Source organism: Protobothrops mucrosquamatus, unplaced genomic scaffold (assembly GCF_001527695.2).
Source record: "Protobothrops mucrosquamatus isolate PMUCROS unplaced genomic scaffold, P.Mucros_1.0 scaffold995, whole genome shotgun sequence".
Taxonomy (NCBI): domain Eukaryota; kingdom Metazoa; phylum Chordata; class Lepidosauria; order Squamata; family Viperidae; genus Protobothrops; species Protobothrops mucrosquamatus.
In genome coordinates this window covers 362016-373993 of record NW_015387233.1, presented here as the reverse complement: position 1 = coordinate 373993, position 11978 = coordinate 362016, and the positions used below count along the sequence as shown (strand labels likewise).

The window sequence follows — 11978 nt, the reverse complement described above, 5'->3', positions numbered from 1 at the left end:
CCCCCCCCCCCCCCCCCCCCCCCCCCCCCCCCGGGTCTAAAGGGGATAAAACAACACTTGTCTCCATGTTTGCAGTCTTCTCAAAAAATATTTCTGCCAGCTCTCTCCCTAAATGTAATAACTGTGGTTTTGTTTAATAAGTCTTTCCCATCTTATTGGGAAATGGGAGTAAAAAGGGGCTGAGGCTTCAGCTGCACATTTGCAGCTGCTATATTTCCTTTTTCCCCCCACCACCACACACACTGTTGCTGAGGCAAGTGTCACATATCAGATCCAAGAGTAAGGAATGGGAGGGGGCTTTTCCATACCTAAATCATGAGAGGAAGAACATGTAGATAATGTAGAGATAGTCATAGTTTTCAATACATAGTCATGTTTTGTGGAAGGAAAGCAGAAGGCCTGTTTTGTTTTAACCATAGTCTGTTGGATAGGTCATTGTTAGTTCATACCTAATGCGAGATCAGGCATCATGGCTTACAGACTACAGTGTATGAGTTTTGCTAAGATGAAATCTATCAAATATTATTACGCTGTGAAGATAGTTCTGATTTGACAGCACCAGTATGTTTTAAGTTTAGGTATGAAATCCTAGAGAAGTGTGTGGTGTATGCACACACAAGTTCCCGTTGCCAAAAATAAAAGATTTATGAATATTCGATTATATTATAAATTGTGCTAGATGAAAATTATCTTAGTAAGAGGAATTTCTGTCAAGGTTCTTATCATAAGTTCTTTTTCATTTTGTATCTGGAAGTTTCTATAAATTCTTTTCCATGCTACACTGCAACTTTGATTTTAGCTACGATCTAACCACGTTTGATGGATACAATCAGAAACATGCTGATCTCACACTTGGCAACCAGTCATTCAAAAAATGAGAATTTGCATTATGTGATTTGACTTTAATAAGACATACTATTATTAAAACAAAAAGGTTGTGGTCAGTTTTACTACCACAGATTTTATTCTGGATAGACTCTCAAGGAATATAAGTAGCGCTTTTAAAATTATAACAACATCATAGATTGTAGAAGAGTATGGGCTAAGTATTCTCTGTTTCTATAGTAAACGTGCTATATGACATTTCTCTTGAGTTCTGTACATAGTAACTCATTGAGTCAGTTAAAAATAAGGAACTTGAAATAAAAAGACATAATAGTTCTGGTACAAGAAAGCCAAAGTATGGAGAGTATTATTATGGAATTTAACCACTAGATGTCACTGGTCTTAGTCATATGTGAGTAAATTCAGTGTTTAGTGTTTAAGTGATTTTTTTTCCCCTCCAGGGAACAGAAAAATGATAAAATCTAACCTTTGTGATTTCAAAGCCGTTCATTGTCAATCAACATGTGGATATTTGTTGCTATAAAATATGCTAATGGGTTTTCTCAAGGGATTTTCTTTTTTTAATGGTTTTAAAAAAGAATAAATTATTTTTATTTAGGATAAATCCATCCATGACCATTAAAAGCTAGACAGAACTTACACGTTCATCTGAAATTCACTTTGGAAATACCAGTTGTGCAAGATATGGGAAAACCATAGCCTTTATGTTGTCTTTGAGGATTCCTAAAGACAACTGGATATTTAACGAAACTAGATGCAGGATTAAACAGATCTTTGATTTGTCTTACCAGAGCTGCCCTTCTGTTCTTATGTTGCTGAATAGTTCCCCAAAATATCTTGATTGATTTGTAGGAATCCTTTGAATAAAACCCTAAGTTTTATAAATTGTTTTTAAAAATTAATAACATCCCATCCTGTGGCACCTTAAGGACAATCCATTATCTTATAACATAAGAAATAATTTTGCTTCTGCATTTTGATAGTGGTGCAATGTTGCTTTTTTATTTTGGATTCAATTATAGTCAATTTGTATTTTACTGAAAATTAGAAGAGCTGGTTCTTTGTTTCAGTGTTAAATGACTTGGAAATCTCTATTGGTTTCTTTGGCAGGAAACCCTTTTATTTCCTTCCAGTTTCCATAGACTCCTGTGGACTTTGTTCCAAAGCAGAGAAATGATAGACTATAGATGGTACAACTTTGGATGCTGCTAAGCAGAACCAGAATATTGACACAATTGTCCTCTGCCCACTTCCCAATTTGGCTTTATTTTTTTTTTGTATTTTGCATTTTGAAAGAATGTTGAAGAAAAAGTTAAAGAAAGTTTCCATCCATTCATTTCCTTTCATTTGCTTCTATTTTAGCTGATCAGATTAATTCATTCTAGGTTTAATTACACTGGGCTTCAATTTTGATGGATCAGATCAATACAGGTAGACTTAAAGCTTCCCTAGATCAATAAAGTGCTCCCATGTTTCTTTTTCTTGCAATTCAAAATAGGGAACAGTTTAGTTGGCTGAGATTTTTGTCGGATTGTGAGAAGCAGAAATAGAATTGAAGACATTTTGCCGCTGCTAGTTTTGCTGGTTTGTAGCAGCCTTCTAGCACAGTTAGTGGCCTGATTTGCAGTTGCCCTCAGCTTATCCTCCGAGCATCCCTTAGATATGAGACTTGCTGTTAAAAGGAAACGCAGTGCTCTTCTAGAGGGTGTGTACCTATGAGAAACAGGAAACAGCTCAGCAACTGCCTGTGTAAAGTGAGTTCTAGTGCTGGTCTGTGCAGGTGTGTAGACACACTGCTCCACGTACTTTTTCCAAGCATCTTGGCAGCTGTGCTGCCATTCAGCAGAAACTTTTCTGGGGGGAGAACAGGGTAGATAGAGCGGAATGACTACGTTGCAGCTGAAAGAATTATCTCATTCAGGTCTATACAGGAGAAGACGGGATCGCCCAGATAGCCTGGGTCTTCAGGAGTTACCTGAGCAGAAGCTAAGGTGAGTGGTAGGAAAAATGTATTAATGGTTAACAAGAGCTCAGCACATGTGTGTTATTTTTGCAGGCGTTTTAGCAAAAATTATCACTACACGTTGGTGGATTGTAAGAATGTTAGTTGCAAGACCTGCATGATTGGAATTAGTCACGAAGCAGATAATTTTAGGTGGAGTTAAGAGGAAAGAGCTTTTGGAAAGCAGGTCATTAGTTTGTTCATTAACCTAAATGCTACGGAAGTACTAGCAAATGACAGTAAAAAGTGGCCACAGACCTTGGATTACAGTTTCCTTTTCTTCACAAAGTTTTAATTTTGGACAATATTTTAAAAATAATTCTTAGTCAGTAAAACACAGTTGCAGCAAAAGAAAGGCATCCTTTAGGGAGCTGAATGGGGTTAATCTATTATTTGAGAGGAGATTTTGTTTTTTTTTAAAAAAAAGATGTGTTACTTGTTAGATCATGCTCTTCCTTTTTTTCTTTTTGGATTGGATATTTTTATTGAAATGCTTCTGACAAAAGAATGCAGTAAAACCACTTCCAGTGGGAAGATAACAAAAAAAGTAATATTTGTGATATGGGCTGGAGTCCAAAAATTGAATACCTTTTTAACACAATATAGTCTTTTAAAATATTTACTTTTAAAATAGAGGTCAGTAAATAGTCCTGTAACTTTTTAAAATGAACTCAGTGTTTTGGATCATAATTAGTGCCCCTTATCCTACAATTTAAAGAAGGGAAAAAAGAAAGAACTCTCTGAGTAAATGTTATCAAAGGCGTTAATTGAAAGGAAGAGTCAGTCTCTGAATGTCAGTAGAACTATAGTTTGCATAATTCTTTAATATCAATAATAAAATTGCAAAATTATTTGTGCTATGGTAGTAATAAAAAGTAGCCTGTAAAAATAAAAGACACTCATTAAAAAAAATAGTTCAGGAATCTTAAAAGGATAGCTGATTTACTGGTAGCCAAAATCACCATGGTTCCCCCCCCCCCCATCCCTAGAAGTGAGATCTTTTTGCAGCCAAACAAGCGCCATCCACTTGTGAGAGATGTTACAAGGAGGACCCCAATATAGCTTGATATACAAATAGTCCTCATTTACCAACCACTGATTCAGCAACCATTCAGAGTTAAGACACTGCTGTAGAAGGAGATTTATGATGCTCCTTGAAGTTGTGGCCTTCATAGCATTCCTGCAGTCATGTGATCATGATTTGGTTGGCAACCAACATATATTGACAGTCCATTGACTTCACTCTCTCTAGCTTACTCTCCCTCACAGGGTTCTTGTATAGATAAAATGAAGAGAGAACTCCCAGAGAAAAAGAACAGGATTTAATTCTAATAAATGAATAAATAATATGTAGACTAATGATATCTTCGAGACCGCCTCCTGCCGCAGAGTACCTCCCATCGACCGGTACGCTCCCATAGAGTGGGTCTCCTCAGGGTGCCGTCAGCCAGACAGTGCCGGCTGGCGACCCCAAGGGGGAGGGCCTTCTCTGTGGGAGCTCCCACCCTCTGGAATGAACTGCCCCCAGAGATCAGGGTTATCCCTGATCTCCCTTCCTTNTGGTTATTCCAGCTTGCAGGACTGGCCTAGGGTAATTTTTAGGGGGGGTTTAATTATATTTTAAATTCGACAAATATTTAATATTCTTTTTAATTAATTTTAAATTTGTATTGTTTTGTATGTATTTTAAATAGATTGTCAGCCGCCCTGAGTCCTACGGGAGAAGGGCGGGATATAAATTCAAATATAAATAAATAAATAAATAAATAGGCAACCCGGGAGCCTTGAAACATTTTAGATTCAGTTCTTCTTCAGACTCAACCAGATTGGTCTGTTGCAAAAAATTGTGGGAAGTGGCATTCCTGCGTTAGTGTGTTGTATTAGACATATAAGAAAGAGCCAGGTTCAAATTGTCCCTCAGCAGAATAGCATAAGATTTGCTATTTCTCAGTTTTATCTTTATTTTATAGAAAAGAATAATAATGATCATTTTGCCAACCCAAGCTCTTTAATGGTGGGAGATATATAGCTCACATGTATGGAAATTTAGATAAGCTTGCTTGTATTTTGTCATTAATATTAAATCAATTTTTAAAACTGTTTTTCATGATGAGTTAGTTTTTATGGCTCTCTTTGGGTTGTTTTTTAAAATGAATGACTAGAGAAATTGAATATGTTACAAAGTGTGTGTGTGTGTGTGTGTGTATTTAAAAAATTAGAATAAGAATGATGTTACAGATTTTGGGGGTACATTAAACATCTCAGGTTTAATCTTCAAGTCAACATTTAAGTGGCCTGAAAAATTTCTGGTGCATCTTGGAAGTATTCTGCAGTTGCATTGGTCATCCTTTCCTTGCAATTTGCGTTTCTGGGAAAACATTATGTTTATTCACAAAACTTGTGATTCCTTTTAGCCATGATTTTCCCTTAAACCCAATAGTCTATCTTCTTTGAGATATATTGTATCTTAATTGCAAAGTGATTCATTCATGTGCAATGAACTATGTGCAGCTCAGGAAATGTCTGTTACAACTGCATCACAAGAGGTTCATGCAAATTGATATGCTAACAGAGTTGGCTGCAAAAGTGCATTATCTTAGGCTTTATGGCTGCACATTGAGAAATTACTCTATGACGAATACAGGCCACAGTTGTGTTCCTGTGGGTGTATACAGTAACTTCACAGTTTGGGGTCATTTTTCAGGAAAACCACAGTTTGGGTGAGGCTGTTTCTTAAAGAAAACATTGATAAAGGCCTAACTATGATGTTGGGTTTATCTCTTAAAAAGGATGGATGGATGGATGGATGGATGGATGGATGGATGGATGTAGATAGATAGATAGATAGATAGATAGATAGATAGATAGATAGATAGATAGATAGATAGATAGATAGATAGATAGATAGATAGATAGATAGATAGATTCCACTACATTTCTCCTTTTCCCCCCCTTTAAAAATGCCTTTCTGATGAAAACTGCATTTGAAGTTCAATACAAGTTGCCACTAGCTTTGGAGTTAAAAGTTAAGACATTTCAATGTAGCCTGTTATTAGGATATGAATTACAGTTGTGCCTTTAGGCATTATCCGAGAGCAGGAAACCACTATTTTGGAAGGGGTGTGTATGTGTGTTTATATATGTGTAGACAGATATTCTAAGAGAGAGAGAGAGTCTTACAAAAATAGATGTTTCTGCTGTGGCCTTTTCCATTTCTGTTTTAAAAACACTAACAGTGTTTTCCTTGTATTACTGACATTCACTTGTGTTTTATGTGGTTGGAAAGCCCGATTATATTTATTATATTTCTATTGCTCAAAGGCTTGAGTAAGTGAGGAACATCACAGCCCTTCCCCCTGTCTCCCCTCCTTTCTTGTCCTTGTCTTTACCCTTAGCTGCATGTTGCTTAATCATTCTTTAAAAATGCCTACAGAGTTACTCACTAGCCCCAGAGTACAAGATGACAGCAACAAGGAGTAGTGTACAGTAGAAGAAATTGCACTCTCTGATATGACTGGCTGCCATGCCACCAGCTCTGCTGTGTTGGGTCACTCATGATGGGAAAAGTGTGCAGGAGGTAACACATCCTCCTTTCAGATGGAAGAACAAGTATGTGGCAACAACACCTTGAGTGAAAATGGCTTATCTGTTCTGTGCAGTACATTTTATGGCCAATAACATTTTATGAAAAAACCAAGGGTGATTGATAGATTGACCCAAAGGAGTTTTTGAATATGAACTTAGAAGAAATATTATAATGCTGGTGTGCTGTTCTGATCCTGGAAGGAACTGCGTTTTAGATTCAGGTTTTGAATTTTAAAATTAATTTCATCCAGTTGTTAGTTCATTAGTCTAAGAAAAAAGAATAATCAGACCTTATTATTCTCAACTTGCTGTTCTCTTTCTAGAAAATGAATATCAACTAAGCACAATGAGTTTTGTCCTGTTTTTAGGTTTTTGGCTGGGAAAATTGATTTCATTTTCAGATACATGGACCTGCATTGATATCTTTCTTTTGCGATCAACTGAGAGGGAATACTGTATGCCGGTGTAGCATGGGGAAGGAAGTGGCATAAGGGATGATGAAACACAGCTCAAAGGAAGATTGTATCTTTTTTATATGTAGGCGTTCTCTGATTTAATTCCTAGTATCTCTAGTTGTGATAATCAGATGGCTGTTGATTTGAATACTTCTTATTGAAACTTCTTCTTGAAAGTTGTCACCATAACTACATGAACAAATAAAAATCTAATTTGATAGAAAGCCAATTTACAGATTAGTATTTCCCTGGCAAATAATTCACAAGCAAACTAGGACATTCTGTGTAAGTGGAAGTTGATGTAGAAACCTAGCTTAGGCTTGTTTTAGCTGGTTCAGGTTAACATTTCTTTTTCCATAATATTAAGAAATTCTAAGGATTTTTCCTTTCTTTGCTTTTATTCATATTTTCTGTCATTCCTTTTCAAGAAAGACTCATTTTAGGCAAGCAGTAGCAAGCCTGGTCTTCTGATGTTCACAATTCCATTGACCAATTTGACTATGTTTGCTTGGCTTAATGTAAAAACCAGCAGTTTATTTCCTTAGTAAGGGCAAAGATTTTTCAATAAATTCTTGCAAAATGTACCATATAGCTATCTCATTAAATTAAGCCTTTAAATCAGTGGTTCTCAACCTTTTTAATGCCGCGACCCCCAACCGGTCGTAAGTCGAGGACTAAACCAGTCGTAAGTCGAGGACTAAACCGGACGTAAGTCGAGGACTACCCAACCGGTCGTAAGTCGAGGACTTTCCCTGCCCAGGAGCGCCGTGCATGCGTGGTTCCGCCCCCTGCGCCGGCCGAGGCGTAGCTGGCAAGCGGCAGAGACGGAGCAGGCCGACCACCAGCTGGCCCAGCTCAAGGGAGGTAAGGGACCTGCCGGAAAAGGGGGAAAAAATGGCGGACAGCCTTGCTTGGCAACCCCCATGAAATGGTCGATCGACCCCAAATGGGGTCGCGACCCATAGGTTGAGAACCGCTGCTTTAAATAATGAAATAGGTTGTTATGGATTCTGTCAGATGAGAACATAAACTAAACTATTTGTATTTGGCTTATTAGATCTTTATATATCACTGTTTATATTGACTTCCATAGGAAAAGCATTTTTTTAAAAAATGTATTTCAATATTTTATTGTATATTGTTTGGGTTTGGGAAAGATTCTGCCTACTAGAAACTAAACAACATTTAATATTAAAATCAAATCTCCCTTCATTTTATGCTGCTACAAAATTGGACTTGTCCTACATCTCCATGTTAATCAAAAGTCTTAGATGAAAATGGTAATTTTTCAATAGGTTCATGTTGGAAAAGGCAGTCTACAAAATACTGTGAACTCAATGTGTCAGGATTTTACCAGTAAGAGTATGCATTTTGAATTATGACCCCAAACAAATTAGAAGCTAATATAATTAATTCAAATATCCTATTGAAGCTGTTAGTGCCTTCTGTAGGCCTCAAAGCCTATGTTGCAGGTCACATAGAACAGATTGCAATGGTTTAAACAGAGGTGAGGAACTATGGCTCCTTTATGACTTGTGGACCAACTTCCAGAATTCCTGAGCGAGTCATAGATACAATACAATGCAGCAAGGATACAATCTATATAAATAAAAATGTAAATGTTCGTTTATTCAAAATCTTAAATCTCCGAAAGTTCTTCATCGATTGCTTTGAAATTTTGACACAACGTTGCATTCGAATACGCGCGTGTTTTTATATACCTACTATTATATAGATGTCACACTTGTGACACAAACGTGTGCTTTCTCTTTTCTTTCTTTTCCATTTAACCAGACTGAGCCACAGCAATGCGTGGCCGGGTACAGCTATAAGTAATAGACAAGTAAAAGGCACTATTTTGCCAAGACTTCTCAGCACCCAGGAGCACAATATTCTGAAAATGTTCCAATTAACCTGGATCTAATCCCTAATTATTGTTGTTTTGTTGTTTTAAGTTTTATATATTGCTCTGTTGCATGTGTGTATGTGTATCAATATATCTATATATGTATATCTATATATATATCTATCTATATCTTTATATGTGTCTGTCTGTCTGTCTGTCTCTCTCTCTCTCTCTCTATCTATCCATCTATCCATCTATCTATATATAGAGGGGGGGGCTTTTTTTCTCATAGAACGCCCAGAACGGAGTTCCAGCACCTTTTTTGGATGGAACCTTGTAGGGTAGGCAAGGCGGGTTGTATGACGTGTGTGAGTTCCGGCACTTTTTTTTTTTTTTAGAAAAAAAGCACTGCATATAGATAAAGATATAGATAGATACATTGACATACATACATATATAGAGAGAGAGGGAGGGAGGGAGAGAGAGAAAGAGATCCTATATACTTCAGTGTTCTGTACACATCCCCAGAGTCCTTGAAAAAGGTTTGTTTAATAAATCTACTCTCAACATTCCTTAAACAACTACTGAAACTTCTTATCGGTTATCTGCTGAATATGAATTAACCTTGGCTAGTCTGTTTACATTCTGTTCTTGTAAACAGTGAATTTTCCCAGCATGCTGAAATGGAAGATTTGTCATTTTAAGAATGTAAAAATGGAGCAAATTATTGCTATTGCAACTCATGCCTGTATCATTGGTATAAGCAACATACTGCAGCAGAAGCCTAGTAACTGTTCTTACAAATGTTATTTTGAGTATTATTTGCAGCAAATTACAGTCAGTTTGATCAAGACAGGCTAGAAAGCAGGAGACTGTGAGTTCAAATCCCACTGTAGCCATGAAAGTCAGCTGGGTGACTTTGGGCCAATGACTCTCAGACCAACCCACTTCACAAAATTGTTGTTGCAGGGAAAATAGGAGGAAGGTGTGTTAGAAATGTTCAGCGCCTTGAGCTAGTTATAAAAATAATAAAGGCAGGATATAAATAAATAAAATGTAGTGGTTTGACTTTAGGCTTATGATCATGTGATTAGAGTACTGCATTAGAGTAGGGTTTCATTTAAAACGTTCCATAAATAACAAGATGTTAATAAAACATTTTCAAGATTTCGCCTCTTATACAGTATATGAGGATACCGTTTACATTCATTTTAAATTACATTCATTTAAAAATCCCCTGCATGTCATAGAATAAACTAAGTTGGAATCTCTTTCTCTGCTTAATTGGAAGACGGGGAGATTCTCTGGGGAAAAAACTCAGAGTTCTATTTAATTATGATCTATTTACAAAAACATAATTGGTTAATATAATTGCATAAATGACATTGATTACATAGCGTGCATCAGTTGTGTTATGACAGGTATGACACAAATTACAGTATGTAGTTTGCCTGGTGACATGGTATCTGTGACCTAATTATTTGAATACTTGTGCATGATATATGACAGTTTTCTCAAAGTAATGCATAATATGTACTCACATCAGAATATGATGGGGGCAAATACACTGAACCTGCAGCCTTCTTCTTTGTGGTCATGGTTGCTTGGAATGTTTTACATTTTAGCTCACTTTTGGATGCATAGAGAAAACATGTTTTCAGCCCAGTCCTAAACATTGTACTCATTATCATGGATTGGTTTTTCTGATAAGCAGATGTAGAAAGAAGAGGTAGAATATGATTTTATCCATGTCCACTCAGATATAAATCTGCTATATACAGTGGGATTTATTTTCTACTAAATATATTATTATCAATTAGCCTTCTTTTTCAGTTGTATTCTCAATGGACTGGATCAAACTAGGTCAGTGGTGGCGAACCTATGGCACGGGTGCCAGAGGTGGCACTCAGAGCCCTCTCTGTGGGCACGCGCACTGTCGCCCCAGTCCTAGGCCTTCAGCTGGGTTTTATAAAACCATTTCGCTTTAGGCCTCAGCCGCCGTGTGCAAAAAAAAAAAAAAAAAAAGGTTCAATCAGTCAATTTCAACTTCTCACGGGGAAAAAAAGATCTTGCAAAGTTGAAATTGATTGATTGAACTTTTTAGTTCCATCCAGTCTGCCGTTACCACTGCAGCCACGCCCACCCAATGGGCCACACCCAGCCAATGGGCCACACCCACCCGGCACCCAACGATGCATAAGTGGGTTTTAGGTTGCAGTTTGGGCATTTGGTCTCTAAAAGGTTCGCCATCACTGAACTAGGTGGAGTTTGTTAATCAGAACTAATTAAAAACTTGCTGAATTTAATACAATCGGTCCTCATTATTTGTAGATTCCATACTTGCAAATTCAACTACCGTACTCACTAGTATTTATTTGTACCACAAAATCCCTACTTGCAGTCTTTTTGCAGTCACTCACGGACATGCAGAGTGATACAAACTTTGAATTGCCCAACATGCACATTCCCAGCTGAGATTTCAGTATTCGCTAATTCAGTGTTCACAGTGATTTTATAGCACATAACTAAAGCAAATAATGGAAACTGACTGTACACCTAAGCTAGGTATCATTAATTGGATCCAGACTGAAATACAATCAAACAGTTTTACAGGAGTTCTTGACTTACGACCAGAATTGAGACCAGAATTTCCATTGGCAAGCAGTACAATTCTTAAGTGAGTTGCACCCAATTTTATTACTTTTTTTGCCTTGATTGTTAAGCAAATCACTACAGTTGTTAAATGAATCATGTGGCTGTTAAGCAAATCCAGCTTCCCCCATTGACTTTGCTTGTTGGAAGCCAGCTGGCAAAATTGCAAATGGTGATCCCATTGATCCCAGGGTGCTGAAATCATTTTAAATACATGCCAGTTGCCAAACATTCAAATTTTGATCACATGACCATGGAAATGTTGTGACGGTCATAAATACAAGGACCAGTTGTAAATCCTTTTTTTTACAGTACCGTTATAACTGAAAAAACATTGGTTTTTCAAATAGTTGTAAGTTGAGAACTATCTGCATATTCTCCATCTCTCTGTAAGTAAATACTATGGACACATTTTGATGGCACATTTTCTGCATATATCTGGTAGATTTGCCAGTCTTTAATATGCTACAAGATTATTTGGCAGCACTCTGAAAAAAAAGTAGCTGTCAGACAGTCTGTGATGTTATAATTACATTTCAAAGCCATGGTTTTACATGCCTTGTTGAAATATTGTTTTACGTTGAATTAATTA

The 11978-nt window shown here is 36.9% G+C and overlaps 1 protein-coding gene across 1 annotated transcript in view; it reads left to right on the top strand.

Moving 5' to 3' along the window:
* The first annotated feature begins 2610 nt into the window (after positions 1-2610).
* LIMS1 (LIM zinc finger domain containing 1) overlaps positions 2611-11978 on the top strand; it is a 45904-nt gene continuing 36536 nt past the window's right edge. The window contains exon 1 of the mRNA XM_015819827.1: positions 2611-2837. Coding sequence (XP_015675313.1) covers positions 2731-2837 — 107 coding nt within the window. The 5' untranslated portion in view covers positions 2611-2730. The remainder of the gene's footprint in view (positions 2838-11978) is intronic.